The 22,421-nt window shown below is 41.3% G+C and overlaps 1 protein-coding gene and 1 pseudogene across 1 annotated transcript in view; one reads left to right on the top strand and one right to left on the bottom strand.

The window, feature by feature from the left end:
* Positions 1–21,725, top strand: part of CCNB3 (cyclin B3) — a 61,806-nt gene extending 40,081 nt beyond the window's left edge. The window contains exons 8-12 of the mRNA XM_049643844.1: positions 12,968–13,105; positions 16,496–16,651; positions 17,405–17,554; positions 21,076–21,206; positions 21,421–21,725. Of these exons, the coding sequence (XP_049499801.1) occupies positions 12,968–13,105; positions 16,496–16,651; positions 17,405–17,554; positions 21,076–21,206; positions 21,421–21,493 (648 nt within the window). The 3' untranslated portion in view covers positions 21,494–21,725. The remainder of the gene's footprint in view (positions 1–12,967; positions 13,106–16,495; positions 16,652–17,404; positions 17,555–21,075; positions 21,207–21,420) is intronic.
* On the bottom strand, positions 9,741–10,670 carry LOC125932312 (60S ribosomal protein L7a-like; annotated as a pseudogene).
* Positions 21,726–22,421: the final 696 nt, after the last annotated feature.

A 22,421-nucleotide genomic window follows, 5' to 3' on the forward strand; every position in this document is an offset into this window, starting at 1 on the left:
GTCTTATCCAGTCACAATTATATAAATATTTCTCTGAATTTTTTTCTAGAACATTTATAGTTTCATGTTCACATTTAAATCTTTAATTGGAATTTATTTTGGTTTTGGTGTTAGCACCTATACACTTCCCCCCAGTGATTATCCGGTCATTCTAACACCATTTATTTGTTTTCATTATCTAGCAGTTTGAAATGATATATTTTTTATTATTGAAGTACAGTTGGCAAACAATGTTATATTAGTTTCATGTGTACAACACAGTGATTCAACAATTCTGTACATTACTCTGCACTCACTACAATGAGTGTACTCACCATCTCTTACCATACAGCATTATTACAATATTATTGACTATATTCCCTATGCTGTACTTCTCATCTCTGTAACTTAACTTATTTTATAACTGGAAGTTTGGACCTCTTAATGTTTAATCACATATACTTGGGTTTGTTTATGGTGTTTCCATTTCTATTCTTTGGTACATTTGTCTATGCTAATATCAGTAGTATGCTGTTTTTATTATTATGGCTTTGTAATACATTTATTACCTCTTTACTTACTTTACAAAATATTCATCATTGTTCTTACACATTAATTCTTCCAGGTGGGCTGTAGAGTAGTTTTGTCAACTTTTCAGAAATAGCCTGTTCAGATTAATTTACGGAGATTCACAAATTTTACGGTACCAAATTTTCCAAGTCAGTTATGTTGTGTCTGTTTAGTTACCAGGTCTTCTTTTACAATTTTAAGTTTTAAAAAAGTCGTCTTCGTATTGGTCTCACTGATGTGAAAAGGTTTTTCTTGGGTACTGAGGAATTTTTTTAATGTTATGCGTGCTATCCTTTTAATTTTTAAATTTATTCATATATTGGGAAAGCAGTATGTTTTCTGTATTTATTTTGCATTCATCTACTTTTCTGAACTTGGTCATGGTTTATTGACTTTACTCTTGGATTGGATATGCTTTTACTTTATTTAGAATTTTTGCTTCTATATTCACAAATAAGATTCCTTTGTAAATGTTTGATCAAGGGTGCTGTGTTTGTTAAGTTGTGGTGCCAGACCTACTCTAGCTTAACATAATTGGAGAAATTTTCCTACAGTACTAAGTTTAACATGATAATTATTTTCCTTTATGAACTTGCCCATGAATTTATTGATGCAAGGTACCGTTTAGTCATTCTCGGATAATAGTCATTCTCGGATAACCCTTTCTTTCTAATAACACTGATGGTTATTGGCCTACTAAGGTTTTTTTCTGTAAATTTTTTTAATGTTTATTCTTAGGGAGAGAGAGAGCGAGCACATGCAGGGTAAGGACAGAGAGAGGGAGACATAGAATCTAAAGCAGACTCCAGGCTCAGAGCTGTCAGCACAGAGCCTGACATGGGGCTTGAACTCATGAACCGCGAGATCATGACCTGAGCCCAAGTAGGACACTTAACCAACTGAGCCACCCAGGTGCCCCTGGCCTATTAAGGTTTTATTATTCCTCATGAGTCATTTTTGTACTTTATATTTTCTTTAAAAAATCATCTATTTTTGAAAAAAAAGTTTTAAGTTTATTTAGAGAGAGAGAGAGTTGGGGAGGCAGAGAGAGAGAGAAGGAGATAGAGAGAATCCCAAGCAGGCTCCATACTGTCAGTGCAGAGCCCAGTGTAGGGCTTGAACCCACAAACCACGAGATCATGACCTGAGCTGAAATCAAGAGTTGGATGCTTAACTGACTAAGCCACCAGGTACCCCCCAAAATAATCTATTTTCTAGATATTTTGACAGTCATTATCATAGTCTATCTATGGTATTTTTAATTAATCCTTTGTAATTATTTCTTTTCTCATTAAAAATGTGTGTTGTGTTAGCTTGCTTTCATGTGTTTGCATGCATGTGCATGCTGTCTTTAGTGTTCCTGCAAAAGTTTCATTCAGTTTTCTGGTCAAAGAACCAGCTCATGGATATATGTATAACTTCTCCTTTTTAAAAATTTTTGACATTTGCTTTCATCTTTATTTTACTCTTAGTTTATTAAAATTTATGTTTTCCCTATCTTCTTGAAATGAGTGCTTAGTCTGTTGTAATTGTTTCTGACTTCATGATAAAAGCTTTAAAGGCATACGTTTTCTTCTGAGTAGCAGTTCTGATTACATTCCATTAATTTTGAAAAGTAGCATTGTAGCTATCTTAGTTTTTTTCCCTCAATAATCTGCAAGTGCAATTTTTATTTCTTTGTTGACCTAGGATTTGTTTCTTTCTATATTGTCAAAAATAGTTCTTACCATTTTTTTCAAATGCTTTGCTTTTCTTTATTTGGTTTATTCTTTTATTGCCAATTTCTAGATTTATTGTATTGTATATTGAGAAAGTGACTTGAATAATTTCTGTTTTTCTTAATGAGATTTTCTTCATGGATTTAAATATAATGGGTTTTTATAAATGATTCACTGATGTTTGTAGAAAATAGGATTCTCTTTAGAATACATAGATCATTGTATCAATTATTTTTGACTTTATTATATAATTTATATGCTAACTTATTTTTCTGCTTATATTATCAAAGTCTAAGGGAAGTGTGATAACCATTGACAATCATTGTTTGGTTCATTTCTCCTGACATTTCTTCAACCCCTCCTTCTCACTTTAAACTCTGCCCTATACAATTTTTTAACTGCAAAATTAATAAATGTTTATAATATGTGTGTATGTTTTCATATATATTTGTGTATATATATATGAATAAAATCAACAACGCTTTTATTCCTCAGAGGTAACAACAATAAATTAGTGTGTATCATTCCAGATATTTTTTATTTTTTGTATTATTATATTTTTTTAAATATGAAATTTATTGTCAAATTGGTTTCCATACAACACCCAGTGCTCATCCCAAAAGGTGCCCTCCTCAATATCCATCACCCACCCTCACCTCCCTCCCACCCCCCATCAACCCTCAGTTTGTTTTCAGTTTTTTAAGCATCTCTTATGTTTTGGCTCCCTCCATCTCTAACCTCTTTTTTTTTTCCTTCCCCTCCCCCATGGTCTTCTGTTAAGTTTCTCAGGATCCTCATAAGAGTGAAAGCATATGGTATCTGTCTTTCTCTGTATGACTTACTTCACTTAGCATAACACTCTCCAGTTCCAGTCATGTTGCTACAAAAGGCCATGTTTCATTCTTTCTTTTTGCCATGTAGTATTCCATTGTGCATATAAACCACAATTTCTTCACAGATTCATCAGTTGATGGACATTTAGGCTCCTTCCATAATTTGGCTATTGTTGAAAGTGCTGCTATAAATAATGTGGTACAAGTGCCCCTCTACATCAGCACTCCTGCATCCCTTGGGTAAATTCCTAACAGTGCTATTGCTGGGTCATAGGTTAGATCTACTTTTAATTTTTTGAGGAACCTCCACACTGTTTTCCAGAGTGGCTGCACCAGTTTGCATTCCCACCAACAGTGCAAGAGGGTTCCCGTTTCTCCACATCCTCTCCAGCACCTGTAGTCTCCTGATTTGTTCATTTTAGCCACGCTGACTGGCATGAGGTGATATCTGAGTGTGGTTTAGATTTGTATTTCCCTGATGAGGAGTGACATTGAGCATCTTTTCATGTGCCTGTTGGCCATCTGGATGTCTTCTTTAGAGAAGAGTCTATTCATGTTTTCTGCCCATTTCTTCACTGGATTATTTGTTTTTCAGGTGTGGAGTTTGGTGAGCTCTTTAGATTTTGGATACTAGCCCTTTGTCTGATATGTCATTTGCAAATATCTTTTCCCATTCCGTTGGTTGCCTTTTAGTTCTGTTGATTGTTTCCTTTACAGTGCAGCAGGTTTTATCTTCACGAGGTCCCAATAGGTCATTTTTGCTTTTAATTCCCTTGCCTTTGGGGATGTGTCAAGTAAGAAATTGCTGAGGCTGAGGTCAGAGAGGTTTTTTCCTGCTTTCTCCTCTAGGGTTTTGATGGTTTCCTGTCTCACATTCAGGTCCTTTATCCATTTTGAGTTTATTTTTGTGAATGGTGTTAGAGAGTGGTCTAGTTTCATCCTTCTGCATGTTGCTGTCCAGTTCTCCCAGCACCATTTGTTAAAGAAACTGTCTTTTTTTCCATTGGATATTCTTTCCTGCTTTGTCAAAGATTAGTTGGCCATACTTTTGTGGGTCTAGTTCTGGGGTTTCTATTCTATTCCATTGGTCTATGTGTCTGTTTTTGTGCCAATATCATGCTGTCTTGATGATGACAGCTTTGTAGTAGAGGCTAAAGTCTGGGATTGTGATGCGTCCTGCTTTGGACTTCTTCTTCAAAATTACTTTGGCTATTCGGGGCCTTTTGTGGTTCCATACAAATTTTAGGATTGCTTGTTCTAGCTTCGAGACGAATTCTGGTGCAATTTTGATTGGGATTGCATTGAATGTGTAGATAGCTTTGGGTAGTATTGACATTTTAACAATATTTATTCTTCCAATCCATGAGCATGGAATGTTTTTCCATTTCTTTATATCTTCTTCAATTTCTTTCATAAGATTTCTATAGTTTTCAGCATACAGATCTTTTACATCTTTGGTTAATTTATTCCTAGGTATTTCATGCTTCTTGGTGCAATGGTGAATGGGATCAGTTTCTTTATTTGTCTTTCTGTTGCTTCATTATTAAGTGTATAAGAATGCAACTGATTTCTGTACATTGATTTTGTATCCTGCGACTTTGCTGAATTCATGTATCAGTTCTAGCAGACTTTTGGTGGAGTCTATCGGGTTTTCCATGTATAAGATCATGTCATCTGCAAAAAGTGAAAGCTTGACTTCATCTTTGCCAATTTGGATGCCTTTGATTTCCTTTTGTTGTCCTGATTGCTGATGCTAGAACTTCCAACACTGTGTGAAACAACAGCGGTGAGAGTGGACATCCCTGTCGTGTTCCTGATCTCAGGGAGAAAGCTCTCAGTTTTTCCCCATTGAGGATGATATTAGCTGTGGGCTTTTCATAAGTGGCTTTGATGATGTTTAAGTATGTTCCTTCTATCCCAACTTTCTCGAGGGTTTTTATTAAGAAAGGATGCTGAATTTTGTCAAATGCTTTCTTTGCATCGATTGACAGGATCATATGGTTCTTATATTTTCTTTTATTAATGTGATGTATCACATTGATTTGTGAATGTTGAATCAGCCCTCCAGCCCAGGAATGAATCCCACTTGATCATGGTGTATAATTCTTTTTATATGCTGTTGAATTTGATTTGCTAGTATCTTATTGAGAATTTTTGCATCCATATTCATCAGGGATATTGGCCTGTAGTTTTCTTTTTTTGCTGGGTCTCTGTCTGGTTTAGGAATCAAAGTAATACTGGCTTTATAGAATGAGTCTGGAGGTTTTCCTTCCCTTTCTATTTTTTGGAACAGCTTGAGAAGGATAAGTATTATCTCTGATTTAAATGTCTGGTAGAATTCCCCAGGGAAGCCATGTGGTCCTGAACTCTTATTTGTTGGGAGATTTTTGATAACTGATTCAATTTCTTCCCTGGTTATGGGTCTGTTCAAGTTTTCTGTTTCTTCCTGTTTGAGTTTTGGAAGTGTGTGGGTGCTTAGGAATTTGTCCATTTCTTCCAGGTTGTCCATTTTGTTGGCATACAATTTTTCATAGTATTCCCTGATAATTTCTTGTATTTCTGAGAGATTGGTTGTAATAATTCCATTTTCATTCATGATTTTATCTGTTTGGGTCATCTCCCTTTTCTTTTTGAGAAGCCTGGCTAGAGGTTTATCACTTTTGTTTATTTTTTCAAAAAACCAACTCTTGGTTTCATTGATCTGCTCTCCAATATTTTTAGATTCTATATTGTTTATTTCTTCTCTGATCTTTATTATTTCTCTTCTGCTGGGTTTGGGGTGTCTTTGCTGTTCTGCTTCTATTTCCTTAAGTGTGCTGTTAGATTTTGTATTTGGGATTTTTCTTGTTTCTTGAGATAGGCCTGGATTGCAATGAATTTTCCTCTGAGGACTGCCTTTGCTGCATCCCAAAGCGTTTGGATTGTTGTATTTTCATTTTCATTTTCCATATATTTTTAAGTTTCTTCTCTAATTGCCTGGTTGACCCATTCATTCTTTAGTAGGGTGTTCTTTAACCTCCATGCTTTTGGAGGTTTTCTATACTTTTTCCTGTGGTTGAGTTCAAGCTTCATAGCACTGTGGTCTGCAAGTGTGCATGGTATGATCTCACTTCTTTTATACTTATGAAGGGCTGTTTTGTGACCCAGTATGTGATCGATCTTGGAGAATGTTCCATGTGCACTCGAGAAGAAAGTATATTCTGTTGCTTTTTGATGCAGAGTTGTAAATATATCTGTCAGGTCCATCTGATCCAATGTATCATTCAGGGCCCTTGTTTCTTTATTGATCCTGTGTCTGGATGATCTATCCTTTGCTGTAAGTGGAGTATTAAAGTCCCTTGCAATTACCACATTCTTATCAATAAGATTGCTTATGTTTGTGATTAATTGTTTTATACATTTGGGGGCTCCCGTATTCGGCACATAGACATTTATAATTGTTAGCTCTTCCTGATAGATAGACCCTGTGATTATTATATAATGCCCTTCTTCACCTCTTGTTACGGCTTTTAATTGAAAGTCTAGTTTGTCTGATATAAGTATGGCTACTCCAGCTTTCTTTTGACTTCCAATAGCATGATAGATAGTTCTCCATCCCCTCATTTTCAATCTGAAGGTATCCTCAGGTCTAAAATGAGTGTCTTGTAGACAGAAAATAGATGGGTCTTGTTTTTTTATCCATTCTGACACCCTATGTCTTTTGGTTGGAGCATTTAGTCCATTTACATTCAGTGTTATTATAGAAAGATATAGGTTTAGAGTCATTGTGATGTCTGTAGGTTTCATGCTTGTAGTGATGTCTCTGGTACTTTGTGGTCCTTGCAACATTTCACTCACAGAATCCCCCTTAGGATCTCTTGTAGGGCTGGTTTAGTGGTGATGAATTCCTTCAGTTTTTGTTTGTTTGGGAAGACATTTATCTCTCCTATTCTGATTGACAGACTTGGTGGATAAAGGATTCTCGGCTGCATATTTTTTCTGTTCAACACATTGAAGATTTCCTGTGGTTCCTTTCTGGCCTGCCAAGTTTCAGTAGATAGATCTGCCACTAGACTTATTGGTCTCCCCTTACATGTTAGAGCGTGCTTATCCCTAGCTGCCTTCAGAATTTTCTCTTTATCCTTGTATTTTGCCAGTTTCGCTATGATATGTTGTGCAGAAGATTGATTCAAGTTATATCTGAAGGGAGTTCTCTGTGCCTCTTAGATTTCAATGCCTTTTTCCTTCCCCAGATCAGGGAACTTCTCAGCTATGATTTGTTGAAGTATATCTTCAGCCCCTTTCTCTCTTTCTTCCTTTTCTGGAATTCCTATGATACAGCTATTGTTCCGTTTCATTGCATCACTTAGTTCTCTAATTCTCCCCTCATGCTCCTGGATTTTTTTTTATCTCTCTTTTTCTTAGCTTCCTCTGTTTCCATAATTTTATCTTCTAATTCACCTATTCTCTCCTCTGCCTCTTCAATCCGAGCTGTGCTCCTTTCTATTTTATTTTGCACCTCATTTATAGCATTTTTAGCTCCTCATGACTGTTTCTTAGTCCCCTAATCTCTGTAGCAATAGATTCTCTGCTGTCCTGTATACTTTTTTCAAGCCTAGTGATTAATTTTATGACTATTATTCTAAATTCTTGTTCCATTATATTGCTTAAATCGTTTTTGATCAATTCGTTAGCTGTTGCTACTTCCTGGGGTTTCTTTTGAGAAGAATTCTTCCGTTTCATCATTTTGGATAGTCCCTGGGGTGGCGTGGAACTGCAGGGCACTTCCCCTGTGCTATCTGGAGTAACTTGTGTTGGTGGGCGGGGCTGCAGTCAGACCGGATGTCTGCCCCCAGCCCACCGCTGGGGCCACAGTCAGACTGGTGTGTAGCTTATCTCCCCTCTCCCAGGGGCAGGACTGACTGTGGAGTGGTGTGGCCCCTGTCTGGGCTACTTGCACACTGCCAGGCTTGTGGTGCTGCTTTGATGGCTTCTGGCATATTAGCCGGGGTGGATGGGTGGATCCGCAAGGTGCACAGGGGCGGGAGGGGCAGGCTTAGCTCACTTTGCCATCATTGGACTGCTTCGGGAGGGTCCCTGCAGCCCTGGGAGGGAGGCAGACCCGTCAGAGGGATGGATCCACAGAATCACAGCATTGGGAGTTTGCATGGTGCAAGCAAGTTCGGTGATGGGAACTGGTTCCGTTTGGGATTTTGGCTGGGGGATGGGAGAGGGAGATGGCGCTGGCCAGCGCCTTTATTCCCCGCCGAACTGAGCTCTGTCTTCTGGGGCTCAACAACTTTCCGTCCTGGTATCCTCCCGCCCTCCCTGCTCTCTGAGAGCAGAGCTGTTGACTTTTAATATTCCAGATGTTAAGTCCTGCTGGCTGTCAGAACTCACTCCGTCTGGCTCCTCCGCTTTTGCAAGTCAGACTCGGGGGTTCTGCCTCGCCCATTGGGCTGCCCCTCCACTGCCCCAGCTCCCTCCTGCCAGTCCCTGTAGCATGCGCCCCCTCTCCACCCTTCCTACCCTCTTCCCTGGGCCCCTTGTCTACACTTGGCTCTGGAGAGTCCATTCTGCTAGTATTCTGGCGGTTTTCTGGGTTATTTAGGCAGATGTGGGTGGAATCTAAGCAATCAGCAGGACGAGGTGAGCCAAGCGTCCTCCTATGCCACCATCTTCTCTGCAAACTGAAGCGGGGCTTGTGCTTACTGGCAGAGAGGCTCGAGCTGCCCAGATGGGGGGCTCGAGCTCACCCTATCTTTCTTTAAAAATCTTACATTTTATGAGGAATACATGAATGCACACATATATAGACATATGTATACATATAAAAATACCATTTTGAAATTTATTTAAATTTTTATCTTAAAATTTTTTTTAAATGTTTATTTTTGATAGAGACAGAGTGTAAGTGGGGGAGGGACAGAGAGAGAGGGAGACACAGAATTTGAAGCAGAATCCAAGCTCTGAGCTGTCAGCAGAGCCCACCACGGGGCTTGAACCCACAATCTGTGAGATCATGACCTGAGATGAAGTCGGACACTTAACCAACTGAGCCACCCAGGCGTCCCTAAAAATACCACTTTTTATTGAGTGTGGGTTTTGTGATATTTTTGTTACATGAATAGGTCATGCTGTACACATTGCTCTGCAACTTGCTCTTTTAGAACGTCTTAGCAATTTTTCCAGCTGTTGCATAATATTCTATTATACGGATAGAGTCTATTATTTAATCAACTCTTTAGGGTGCTTGGGTGGCTCAGTCAGTTAAGCAGCCGATTTCAGCTCAGGTCATGACCTCTTGGCCTGTGAGTTCAAGCCCCGGGTCAGGCTGTGTGCTGACAGCTCAGAGCCTGGAGCCTGGTTCTGATTTTGTCTCCCTATTTGTCTGCTCCTCTCCTGTTCACTCTCTCTCTCTTTCTCTCTCAGAAATTGATAAACATTAAAAAAAATCAACTCCTTTAGTGAACCTGATCTGTTAATTGCCTCTCAAGTAAGATAATTTGCACACTTGTAGTTTATTTTTGCTTCTATGTGTAGTCAATATAATTGAGACTTAGATCCATATTATTGTTGTTTAATGCATCACCTTCCCTACAAAGAATTATTTTTGACATTTCTGTTTTCCTTAACTTTGTCCATTATATTGTGAGTCCTTTCAGTCTGAAGAATAAATCTGTCTTTGCTTCAGAGAAATTTTCTTTGAAAAAGAGTTTTTTTCATTACTTTGATGTACATAAAATTCATTACTTTGACATAATAGAATTTTCATTACTTTGGTGTACATAAAATTCAACAGCATACACTTAGCCAGTGTAGTGGCCAGTTCTTTAGCCTTTGCCTTTTCCAGCTTGGCAATGCAGCCACCAACTTTGAACCCAGGATGTTGCCTCCCCAGCGTCGACGGATCCCATCGTATCTGTCATTGTGATTGGTCCTAATTACTTCCACCAGCTTAGTCAGAGCTCCTTTGTCTTTGGAGTTAACTTGTGTGAAGGCGACAGTGATGTAGGTCTTCCTGTGGACCAGACGCCCAGCCTGGCCTTCTCTTTGATGCAGTAGGGAACCCTCATCTTATAACACAGGGCAGGCAGGAAAACAACCATCTCAATCGGAGCCACATCATGCTGAGCCTTCTTGTTTTCCACCAAGGTGGTGACAGTATTAACCCCAGCTCAAAGGACAGGTGGCCTCTTAGTGGGGACATCCCCTTTGCTGGCAGCTTTCTTCTGAGCCTGGGCCAACAATCTCTGCTGCTTCTCTTGCTTTGTCTCTGGTCTATATTTGTTGGGCCAGCTTAACCAGTTGAGTAGCTGTTTGGTGGTGCAAGGCCTAGGTGAACTGGTAAATCACAGGAGGTACTTTTAGATATTTATATAGAGAGAATAGCCCTTTCCTGCTGCAGCCGGATGTAGCAGGGCTATTAGACAAGTGAATGAGGTCCCTTTTGGGATGGGTGTCCTATCTGATGCCAAAATTCTTGGGCCTTTTCTCAAACGGGATTGACCATCTTCTTGACCTCCTGCTGTTTTGCCACAGCAGGGGACAGGGCCACCTTCTTCCCCTTAGTCTTCTTGCCTTTTGGCATCTTGGATGGGTAGAGGAGAGACTGGCTCAGAGAAATTTGTATCTATCTATCTATCTATCTATCTATCTGTTACTTATTATTTCTCTTCTGCCTCTTCTCTCATTCTGTGTGTGTATGTGCATGTGTGCATGTGTAATTCCATAATTTGTTTTTGTATCTCAACTTTTCTTTCATATTTTCAACTCTCTCGTCTCTCATTTCTGGGAGAATTTCTTAAAGCAGCCTTTAGAATAATTGATTTGATTTTTGTCATAACTGAATGTACTGTTCGCTTTCTCTATTACATTTTTTTTTAATTAAGTGATTTTTCATCAGAAACTAGTCTTTCCGGATCCCAGAGTGTTCTCTTCTTAGATTCAGTGTCCTCTCAGATCTTGTCGAGGATATGCTTTTAAAAAGTTTATTTCAGTTCTTTGCAATGAAAAGGCTTCATAAATAGACACTTGCTCTGGTTTTCTCAGAACATTTCCCCTTGAAAAATTAGTTGGTCTTTTCCATATATTTGGGCAATTTTCTCCATTTATTTATCTTTGCAGAGGATGGTCTTTGAGTTTTGGAATTTGTGATAAATTTTGTCAGATTTGTCTCCTAGTTTGAGACTAAGAGTAATCTTTATATTTTTTATAGGTTTTTTAATTTATTACTTCCCTCTTGTTTCTTGCTTATCCCCAGATAAGGAGCATAATCATTTATGAACAATTAATTAGAAGGGTGTGCTAGCCAAAGGCAGTTGTGAGGGAGAGAACCTTGCTATAGGCTTCTTGTCTTTGTTTATTGTAGCTACTTGAATTATCCAAAGCACTGCCACTTTTCTCTAACTGGCACAAAGTTAGGCTCCTCATTTTGAGCCTGATGCTGAGGGACAGAAAACCATATCATGTGAAGAATAGAGGAAATCAAGTTATTTGGTCTAGAATGGAAATTTATAGGAGACGTGATAAGTTTCTTCAGTAGCTGAAGGGCTGTCACAAGAACAATTAGACTTGTTCTATGTAGTCCCAGGTGGTAGAATTATTTTAGAAGAGTACTGTCTTACATTCAAGGAAGGAGGATTACTATAACTGACACTGCTGCTCATTTGAATATTTGACTCCAAATTTCAACCATTCATTCAGATATTACCTACACTTTAGATGTTACCATGTTGTAACAGTGTGCCACATGGGTAACCATGTGCCTATGTGAGGTACTGGAAAGAGGCTATGCACCCATTGGCTTTGTCATTTACTCACAGAGGTAACTCAAGGCCAGCAATGGCCAGAAGAGTCTTTCTCAAGCTGCATTACTCTCTCCGGCCTCTTCCACTTTTAAGAGCCCTTGTGATTTCATTGGGTCCATGCAGATGATCCAGGATAATCACCCTATTTTAAATTTGGTTGACTACAATCTTAATTCCATATTCTATTTTAATTTCCCTTTGCCATGTAAAGTAACATATTCATAGGTCCTGGGGATTGGAATGTGAACATTTTATTCTGCCTACCACATTTTCCAAAGCAATGTCATAAGAAAGAGATGGACAGAGTTCATGCAAATGAAGTAGGTAATGACTACCACCTTAAGTATTAAGAAATTGAGGTCAAATAATTACTGAAAGAAAAAAAGGTAATAATGGAAAGTAGCAGTTCTCTGAGGATGATACCTCTGTGAGGTAAGCCATATGGGCCAGCACTAACACTGGGTCTAGAGTTATAGGAGGTGGTTTCCTCGAGCTGGTGAAGGCAAGACAAGGATAGATAAGAGAAAAAGGGGAAGGAGGATTATAGTACTAATGCTTTAATCTCATCTTGGCTTCTCTAGTCCCTCAGCTCACTTCCAAATGGTGCTATTGGTACTTGTTCCCAATTCATATATTCTAATAGTATATCTAATTGGGAAGAAACACTAATGAACGAATAATAAACAGGTCTCTGTACTTTAGAGCTAAATAAACATGATCTCTTTGGGGGAGTTCACCATATAATGTAGTAGCAAGTGGGGAAAGCAAGACTCTAGGTATTGGAGACCAAGGCAAGAGGGTGTGTTCACTCGAGGTGCTCATAGAGAAGACAGAGCATCTCTTTTGTAAGACTGATCATCTACCTCATTGTGTAAGGCGAGAATTATCCAGGTCCTCAAAGGCACAGGAGATATGGCCAGGCACCTAGCTGAAGGAATGCCCACATTCATAGTAGAGTGTAGGCTGGCCAGGCCTGGTAGCTCCACTGTCCACCATGCTGCAGACCAGGTGGTTAGATCTGCTGGGTGTGGCTTTGGGGTGGGACAATATGCAGATTCCTGTTTGTGTATTACTCCAGATGACCTTTGAGATGAGTCATGAGACCCTGTACTTGGCAGTGAAACTGGTGGATCACTACCTTATGGAGGTAATATGCAAGAGGGACAAGCTCCAACTCCTTGGTTCCACTGCGTTTCTGATTGCAGCAAAATTTGAGGTGAGCCCGAGTTCATAGAGCCTGGAGAAAATTAATCAAGTTTCTGTCTGAGTCAGATGTGTATGTACGTGTATGTTTACAAAAATCAGTATGTATGTATGCATATGTGTGCATGTATCATATACATGTATATGCACACAAACACATACATGTTTATACTTGCATATACGTGTGCCTGTGTGTGTGTGTGTGTGTGTGTGTGTGTGTACAGATACATACATACAAACACAAATAATATTGCCTACCTTTTTTGGTCTCTTTCTTAGCAATGAAGCTTGTGTTAGGTGGCAGTCGCGGTGTGTTTGTTTCCTGGCGTCCACAGAGTTCTTTCATTTCCTCTTTGAAGACGTGTGTATGTGGTTATGTGCCTAGGTAAATAGGTTGTTCTTTGTAAATCTTCCTGTTGATCCATAATTCTGTGCCCTCCTACCACACCCTTTTTTTCTTCTGCCAACTCCATCTCTACCTAGTGGAGTCTTGAACTTCATGTATAAGAAAGCAGTTCCAAACCTGAGTGCTGGAGACATTTAAGAGAAAATGACCTCATGTAGATGGTAATGAGTCCAGGTAAAATAGTTATTTTTGAAGTAGCATTATAAAAGCAAGTAGCAGGCCTTTCCTTTATAACCATAATCCATCTCATTTATCTGGTTCTTTCCTCTTCTTTAGATGCTAAATGATCTTGTTCAACTTATTTTTCTATAGATAGGCTAGTTGTGTGAAACCTTGGGTTTAGAAGCAGAGAGATAGTGACTTTTACTGCATTCAAAGAGCTTTAGAGCTGTAGGTTTGTTTTTGTGATCCCTCGCTCACTCCCTCTCCAACTTTATCCCTAACTTGCTTCATGCTTCCCTCCCTCCTTCACTCCTTCACTCCCTACCGTGATCACGGACCTCCCTCCCTCATTTCAGTCCTCCCTTTTTTGCTCCTTGCTTCCTCTCTCCTTCCCTTTCTTACAGCTCTTGCTTCACTTCCCTCCTTGTTTCACTTCTGCCCTTGCTCTCTAGCTCCCTTCCTTTTTCCAGCCTTCTGTCTATCCCTCCCTCATTCCTCCATCCCTGCCTTATGCACTCATCCACTCCAAACTGGGTTTCCTTCCTGCATCACTTCTTCTATCACTGTTTCTCTCCTTCCCTAGTTCCCTCTCTCCCTTCCTCCCAACCTAATTCCATCCATCCCTCCTTCTGTGTCTCTCTTTCTGCCATAACCCCTTACTCTGTTCCACTCAATCTTCTTCCCACCCTCCCTTACTTCTTCCCTCCTTTTCTTTTCCCTTCCCTTGCTCTCTTCCCCTGTCCCATTTCTCCTTAGTCCCCACCTCATTCCTTTCAGGCTTCCTCCCTCCTCCTCTTTTGCTTCCCCCTCCCATCCTCTCTTCCTCCCTTTTCTGTAAATGCCTTCTCTCCCTTCCTTGAGGGCTCCTTCCCACCCTATCTCCCACCCTTGCTCCCTGGTACTCTGGCACCATGACTGTCTCTAATTCTAGCTATTTCCCATCCTCCTCCCATCTTCTTCCCTTGCTTCTCCACTCTTTTCTCCTGCCCTCCCTTACTCTTTTCCTACTTCCCTCTCTGGTTCACTTCCTTCCCTACTCACTTGCTCCCTGGTTCTCTTGTTCCCCCTCACTGTCTGCTCCCTCTAAGCTCTACCTCTTGATAGCTCCCTCTAACATGTTCACTTCCTCCCACCCATGCTCCCTTCATCCTCTTTCCCTCCCTCTCTAGGTCTCTCCTTCCTTCCCACCTTCTCTGACTCACTTCCTCCCTCCATCCCTTCCTTTATCCCTAGCCTCCTTTCCCTTCTCCCTCTCTCCTTTTTTCCTCCCTCACTGTGTCTCTTTCTTTCTCGTTTATTGCTTCCCTGTGTGGCTTATTTCCTTCCCTGTTCACTCACTCCCTGGTTCATTCTTTGCTCTCCTTCCCTCTCTCCTTCCCTCCTCACCCTCCTCCTTCCTTCCCCTACCTAGGGCCATCTTTATGGCTTAGCAAGTGCTCCATGCCTCAGCCCCAAGGGGGTTAAAAAGAAGTTGGGAGTCACTGGCCAACAGCAGAAGGAGGAGCAGAGTGCAAAGAGGCACTACTTAGCAAATCTTGGAACCAGGAGCACTCCTCTTCTGGTTATCAGGACGAAGGGCCCCACTATGTTTTTGGAGAAGGGGTGTGTTCCCCTCCTGTGGGGGGTAGGGAAATACAGAAAGACTTTTGCAAGGGGAGGTGTGGAAATGGTATGAGAAGAGAAGAAAGGAAGGAACCACTGGTGAGTAGAGCAAAGAAAGGGAGAGTTTCTTGCCCTGGTGTTGGTGCTAGGTGCTGTGTTAACTTGAGCTATTTGCATACTCTTTCTGTGCCTCAATTTCCTTGTCTGCAGACTAGAGGCTTGGTCTAGTCTGAGATCTAAAAATAGAGGGGGCGCCTGGGTGGCGCAGTCGGTTAAGCGTCCGACTTCAGCCAGGTCACGATCTCGCGGTCCGTGAGTTCGAGCCCCGCGTCAGGCTCTGGGCTGACGGCTCGGAGCCTGGAGCCTGTTTCCGATTCTGTGTCTCCCTCTCTCTCTGCCCCTCCCCCGTTCATGCCCTGTCTCTCTCTGTCCCAAAAATAAATTAAAAACGTTGAAAAAAAAAAAATTAAAAATAGAGAAAGATGTGGGAAGAACACTGGGGTGGGCAGTTAGGTGTAGCTGCATAAAAGATTCAGGGGGTCTTCCTGCCTCCTAGTCTTCTCCCCACAACCAAGTTTCAACGTGCAGAGGGCAGAACATGTTAAGGTGCTCCTGGATCTGGGTTCTTCTCACCCTTGGCCTGGTCTGGATCTTCCCAGTCTAGCCCCCAAGCACATCCTCTCACCCCCTGCAGTCCTTCCTCAGTCTCTGTTTAGGCTCTCTCTGTGGCTGCCTGCCTCTCACTGCCTACTACCCTAGTAGTGCCCCTCCCAAATAGCCATGTTAATTTCTTAGACTAGGAAACAAAGTATGGGCTTATTTTCTCTCTCTAGCTCCACTTTCCATGGTCTCCTTTCCTCCCTTCCCTCCCTTCCCCCAGAGCAAGTCTTAGATTTCCATTCCAGGTTTTCACTCATTAATAGAGAGATCATTGCTCCCAGTTCCTGTGTCATATTATACCACTTCTAACAGTAAGAATATACCCCAAGAGGCCCTGTTCTCTCTCCAGTAGTACAGTTTGGGGGCAGACTTCTCCTATGTCTCTGATTTTGTTTTTCAGATGGGCTACTGAAGTCAACAGAAGTTTGCTCTCAGAGCTACCCTGAAGGTTTATGCTGGGACATGTTATTGCCTCCTCTCCTTCACTTCTCTCCCCCACTGCCTTTTACCTCAAAGCAGAGAGGAGTGAGCTGTCTTTGCCTGGTTATGACTGTCTCTCCTCTCCACCCATAGGAATCTTGCCCACCTTGTGTGGATGACTTCCTGTACATCTGTGATGATATTTATCAGCGAGATGAGATGCTCACCATGGAAATCAGCATCCTGCAGACCCTCAAATTTGATATCAACATTCCCATTGCCTATCATTTTCTGCGAAGATATGCTAGGGTAAGAGGGAGGGGGCACATCTGCATTCTCCCCACTACTGGGTTAGTCTTTTCCATACCCAGAGTGGCCGCCTGAGTGGCAGGAAAAGGGAAAGGGGCTGTGGTGGTGGGGGGGTGCTAGGGAATTTCTTCTTCAATCTGTCCTCCTAGATTGGCAATCTTTATGAAGTTTGGGGGTAACAAAATTGCAGATTTTCGTGGCGTGCCCTTAAGTTTAGGTAAAGGCAGCGTAGGGGAGGGGAAGAAGATTCCTTGATCAGGAAGGAATATGTGGGATATTTGGGGGAGATGCTGGTAAAGCTCTCTTCATCTGAGTATTAGTTACAGGGGAGGCCACTTTGTAATTATTTATTGTATTATACAAGTACACGTGTGTACTTTTGTCTGTGTGTTATTGGTTATATATATTTTTAAAAAGAGTCAAACAAGAAAAGAGAAGTTCTTTTGAGGCATGGAATATTTCTAGGGTGGAGCCAGGTGCAGAGTTACAGTTGGATAAATTGATAAATTGGCTAAAAACCCTAAAGGGAGCAAATCCCATTGCCAATTTCAGAATCCCACCCCTACTAAAGATTCTGTACTTTGGGAGGTAGGGTCCTTCATATAAGTCATGGTAGCAGGAGAGGTAACTTGTTCAGGCAGAGAGCCATTTAGGCCTGAGTTCGGATAACTAGAGAGAATGGGTACAGGGGGTCTTCTGCTTGGTGCTGGTTTTCTGAATTGGTTGCTGAGCCAGTGTTCTTGCTGCCTTTAGTGCCTCCATGCCAGCATGAAGACGCTGACTTTGTCCCGCTTCATCTGTGAGTTGACTCTGCAGGAATACGACTATATCCAGGAGAGGGCTTCCAAGCTAGCTGCTGGCTCCTTCCTCCTGGCCCTCTACATGAAGAAGCTCGGACATTGGGTAAACAAACACTTGCTGGGGGCAAGGGGTTGAGATTTAAAAGCACAGAGTCAGCAACCTAAGTGCCCTTTGATGGATGAATGAATAAAGAAGATGTGGTGTGTACACACACACACACACACACACACACACACACACACACACACTGGAATGTTACTTAGCTGTAAAAAAGAATAAAATCTTCCCATTTGTGACAACATGGATACACCTAGAGGATATTATACTAAGTGAATTAAGAGAAAGACAAATACTGTATTATTTCACTTATATGTGGGATCTAAAAAAAATGAAACAAACATTCATAAATATGGAGAACAAACTGGTGAGGGGAGAGGGGTGAGGGGATGGATGAAATAGGTGAGGGGTATTAAAAGGTACAAATTTCCAGTTACAAAATAAATAAGTCATAGGATGTATAGTACAGCATAGGGAATATTGTCAGTCATATTGTAATAATGTTGTATGGGGGCAGATGGTAGCTACACTTATCCTGGTGAACATTTCATAATGTATGTAAATGTTGAATCACTATGTTATACACCTGAAACTAATGTAGTATTGTATGTTGCCTGTACTTCAATTAAAAAGAAAAAAAAAACACAGGGTCCATTCAGGAGGAAGGTGTAAATTAGGGTCATGGGAAACTCAGTGACAAAACCGCTGCATACCCATGGTTATAAATTCTTTGACATCTCAATGTGTTAGGAGCTTGCTGCCTAAAGGGCTTTTACAGCAATGGTTTTAAATTTTTATTTTATTTTCTTAGTCACAGTACCCCTTGTTCCAAAGAAAGCCCAATTTCACAAAACAGACTCGTTTGAAGTTATTTTGGTTGCCGCAGAGGGTAGGATGGGCCCCCTTCTCACCTAGCCCCATTTTATCCCTGCCCCATGCAGTCCCCTCAGCAAGGTTGCTCTCCACTTCCCTGAGGGAGCTTATTCGAACAGAATTTGAGAGGCACAGACCCAGAAAACAGAGTTGTGAAAGCAACTGTCCATGTGTCTAATGGGGGACTCAGAGGTACAGTATGGTGCTCTTCTCTGAAGAGGAAGGTGCCTAAAGCCTTCTTCTCCAGTACAAAATGAAACTCCTAAGCTCTTCCAACCTAGAAATCCTGGAACTACTACTGTTGGGAAAAGCTATGTGTACTGAGAAAGAATCTTATAAACAGTTGTGTGAACTCGACAAGTCATACTGAAATTTCTTGGGACAGAGAAAGCATTCAACAAATGGCAGTGATGTTGATGAAAAAGAAAAAAATGGCTAGCATTTATTGAGTGCTTACACAGTGATGTGAGTACTTTGTTTATTAATGTTTAATCCTCACAAAATCAGTACAATTATCCCTACTTTACAGATAAGAAATAACTTCCCAGATTTTGCTAATGAGGGGCAGAGCTAGTCTTTGGGGATTAGGAGCAGTGTTCACATTGTATACCTACTGTGTAATCAGAGGTGATGTGGCCATAGCTTTGGAACTGTGGCCCCAGATGCCCCATGCTATGCCAGGCTTTGACCTTTGGATCCTGGGAAAATGTGATAGGTGCTGAGGGAGACAGTTGAGGGGCTCAGGGAAGCAAACTGCTTGCTAACCACTACAGAAATATATCAGTGTTTTAATACTTGGCATGTCTCTACCAGTGAGTATTGGCTAAATGTCAACCCTGATCTGAATCCAGGTAGTATGGCTCCACAGTCCTCTGTGCTGTGTATACTGCTTCTATAGATAAGAAAGGCTTCACAGAGGAGGGTACTTTTAAGTTGGGTCTTGAAAGATTCGTAGGAACGTGTGAGAGAAGACATTCTTGGTAGAGGGAATGAGAATTGAAAAGATGTGAAGGCAATAAGAAAAAAGTATGATGTTTTCAGGGTAGAATAAGGCACTTTCTATAGATAGAGCAGAGGATATATTAATAGGGAATAGTGAGAGATGAGACCAGAATAATAGGGTGTCATCAGATTGTGAGAGACCTTTGATACCAAGCTGAGACCCACTCTATACTAAGGCGTTGGAAAGTTTTTATGCAGAGGAGTGACCTACTCCTGTTTCTGTGTTTTGGAAACAGCACCGGTATAGCAGTATAGAAAGTGAATTAAATGAGAGAGTGCAAAAGTGGGAACACTAGTGAGTAGGCTTTCATAATAGTCAAGATGAAGCATTGGGGTCTGAGCCTGTGCAGTGACAATGGGGCCATTGATCTTATTTGACACACTCAATATAATGTGTTACCCCTATGTGTTACTACCCTGCTCAGCATGCCAATGATTCCCCTTTCCCTGTGGCAGTTGTTTCTAAACAGTATTCAGCAGAGCCCTGGGATTCCTTTAGAAGTGTCTCAGGGGCCATGTAAAAGGTAAAGGGATACAAACTGGTGGGTTTGTCAGCTCCCACCCCTAATTGCAGGTAAGATATTTGGGCTTCCAGATAAGATGTTTGAAAAAAAAGGAGTTCAGGGAAAATAATTTAAGACATTTTTTAGAAAACCACTGCCTTACAGAATAAACCTTTTTTTCTCTACCTGTGGAGGTCCCACTTGACTTTCAACACCCATTGCAGGTGTGCCTTCCTCCACAAAGCTTTCTGTGACTCCTGGAGAAAGTTCATGGGTCCTGCTGCTCTGCTCCTCCAGTGTCCCATTCTCACTTCCATTATAGCCTTTCCCACATGTTCTGTAATTCTCTGCATGCATGTCTGTCTCCCCCACTACAGGTTCCTTAGGGGCAGGAACCTGGGTTATCTTTGCATTCACAGCAGCCTATGCAGGACTTGGTAATATTAATCCTAGCTAGCATGTCTCAGGCACTTACGGTGTGCTAGACTCTGTTCCGTATGCACTGTGTATATTAACTCATTTAATCCTATGATGTAATTACTGTAATGATCACCATTTGGCATGGTGGGAAACTGGGGCGCCAAGAAATTAATAACTGGCTCAAGTTCCTGCTGTTGGTAGAGCTAGAATTTGAACCCAAGCAGTTTGCCTCTGGAACCTTTGCTCTCAAATGCTCTGCTATATTACTTCTGCCACATAATGGGAAGCCTTAAAATTGAATGAGAAAATAAATGCATGGAATGATAGCTCTTAGAGCCAGGGAAGAGGAGCTGCCTTAAATTCCTGTGGTCTGTTGATTTGGGACCTTAAGTTTATTCTGAGGTTTGCCTGGCCACCCGCTCTTCACCTGAGAGCAAGTACATTACAAAGCCAGTCATGTTCCTTAGATTCTTTAGTGGACTTTGACTTACATGAATACCTACCACGGGGCTAATGTTCAACTGGTAAGTATAGGTATATGATACATACGTACTATGGATAGCCATACCACTAGTTCACAGCTGGAACCTAGTCTTCTAGGAAGTACTCTATAATTGTTGGTCAGTGTCTGCACTGTATGCATTTTTGAAATGTTTGACTATCTTCCCTACCTATACCATGTATAGGAAGTTTGGACTTGGTGTAGTAGAGAGAGAGGAAGGGTCTACTTCCTGTGGTAAAAGTCACTGTTCATGTTGCTTCTTCCAGGCTCCTGCCCTGGAGTATTGCAGTGGCTACAAGACCTCTGATCTTCACCCCTTGGTCAAGCAGCTAAACATCCTGCTGACTTTGCATCCTTGCAGTAGGCTCAAGACTGTGCATTCCAAGTATTCTCACCGGTAAGTACCAAGCTCCAGTGAGGATGGGTTTGTGCTTAGCCATTGGGAGGCAGGCTAGCCTCACTTAAGGAAAAAGATTTAGTACTGTTCACTTTACTTTTTGGTTTAGGGTTAAAGCAAGATAGGGAACCAAGAGCCCTATGTCCCACTTAGTCCATGGACCCTGTTTGCTTTGGCCCATTTTACACTGAGCAGGCCCCTCTTCCTTTTGCAGGGTCTTCTTTGAAGTCACCCAAATCCCCCCCTTGGACACATTGAACCTGGAGGATATTTTGAACTACTGCTAATTCTGAGGCTGAGGATCTGGCACTCTGGCAGCAGCCAGGGCCAGGCAGGCATTTAAGTAAGCTGTTATTTATTCTGTCTTGGAATTTGTCTTTTAATCACTTTTCTTTCTTTTTACTCTTTTGTTTATCTTTTCCCAAATTGGTAATGTTGTAAATAGTTGTTTTTTTAATGAAGGAAAAGAAATTATTGTTGTATTTGATTAGAAATTTAATAAAAAATTAATGTTTATCATTAAAATGGCTCACCTCCTCTCTTACTGCTCAGGAGCTCCATGCATAGTCCAGGGATGTGTTTTCCCTGTGCCTAAAGGATCTAGCTTATCCAATTTCCTTCTCTGTTGGAGACTTGCTCTTTATGGGAAGAAGAATTGAACCTAGGGTATGAATTGAAGGATGAGTCTGTGGAAGGAGGATCCTAGGGGGGTTAGCGCCCAGTCCAAGGAGAGAGAGCCCTACTGGACACACAGGTCTCAGTGTTCAGATCTGGGGAAGCTGGGAGTGTGAGCCAGTAATCTTTGGTCCCCATCTCAAGTTGCTTGCTTTGTTTCTTCCTAGATGATGAAAAGGTGGGGAACAGATTTTTAACCCAAATATAACCCTACTTTCATAGTTAAGCAGCTTTCTCGAGTCTAAATTTGAAAAGCTGCTTGGAGTGGCACACCAGAACCTCTTTTGGACCTTATCTTCTGTCAAGAGGGAAAATTTCCACCTGTTCAATCAGTGAGATGTCCTATGAATGCAAGCATCAACTGTTTGCACAACGTTAATTTATAAAGCCTTAAGGAGGTCCACCTCTCTCTCCCTATCCATCCTACCTTTGGGGTGATGTGTATTAGTACAGCTATCTTAGTTGTTAGCAGAGGAGTTGAATCTACTTCATGCCAGATGACAAAGAGCCACTGCCTTAATCCTGCCTCTAAGACCTCTG

The sequence above is a fragment of the Panthera uncia genome, chromosome X (genome assembly GCF_023721935.1).
Source record: "Panthera uncia isolate 11264 chromosome X, Puncia_PCG_1.0, whole genome shotgun sequence".
NCBI classification, from domain to species: Eukaryota; Metazoa; Chordata; class Mammalia; order Carnivora; family Felidae; genus Panthera; species Panthera uncia.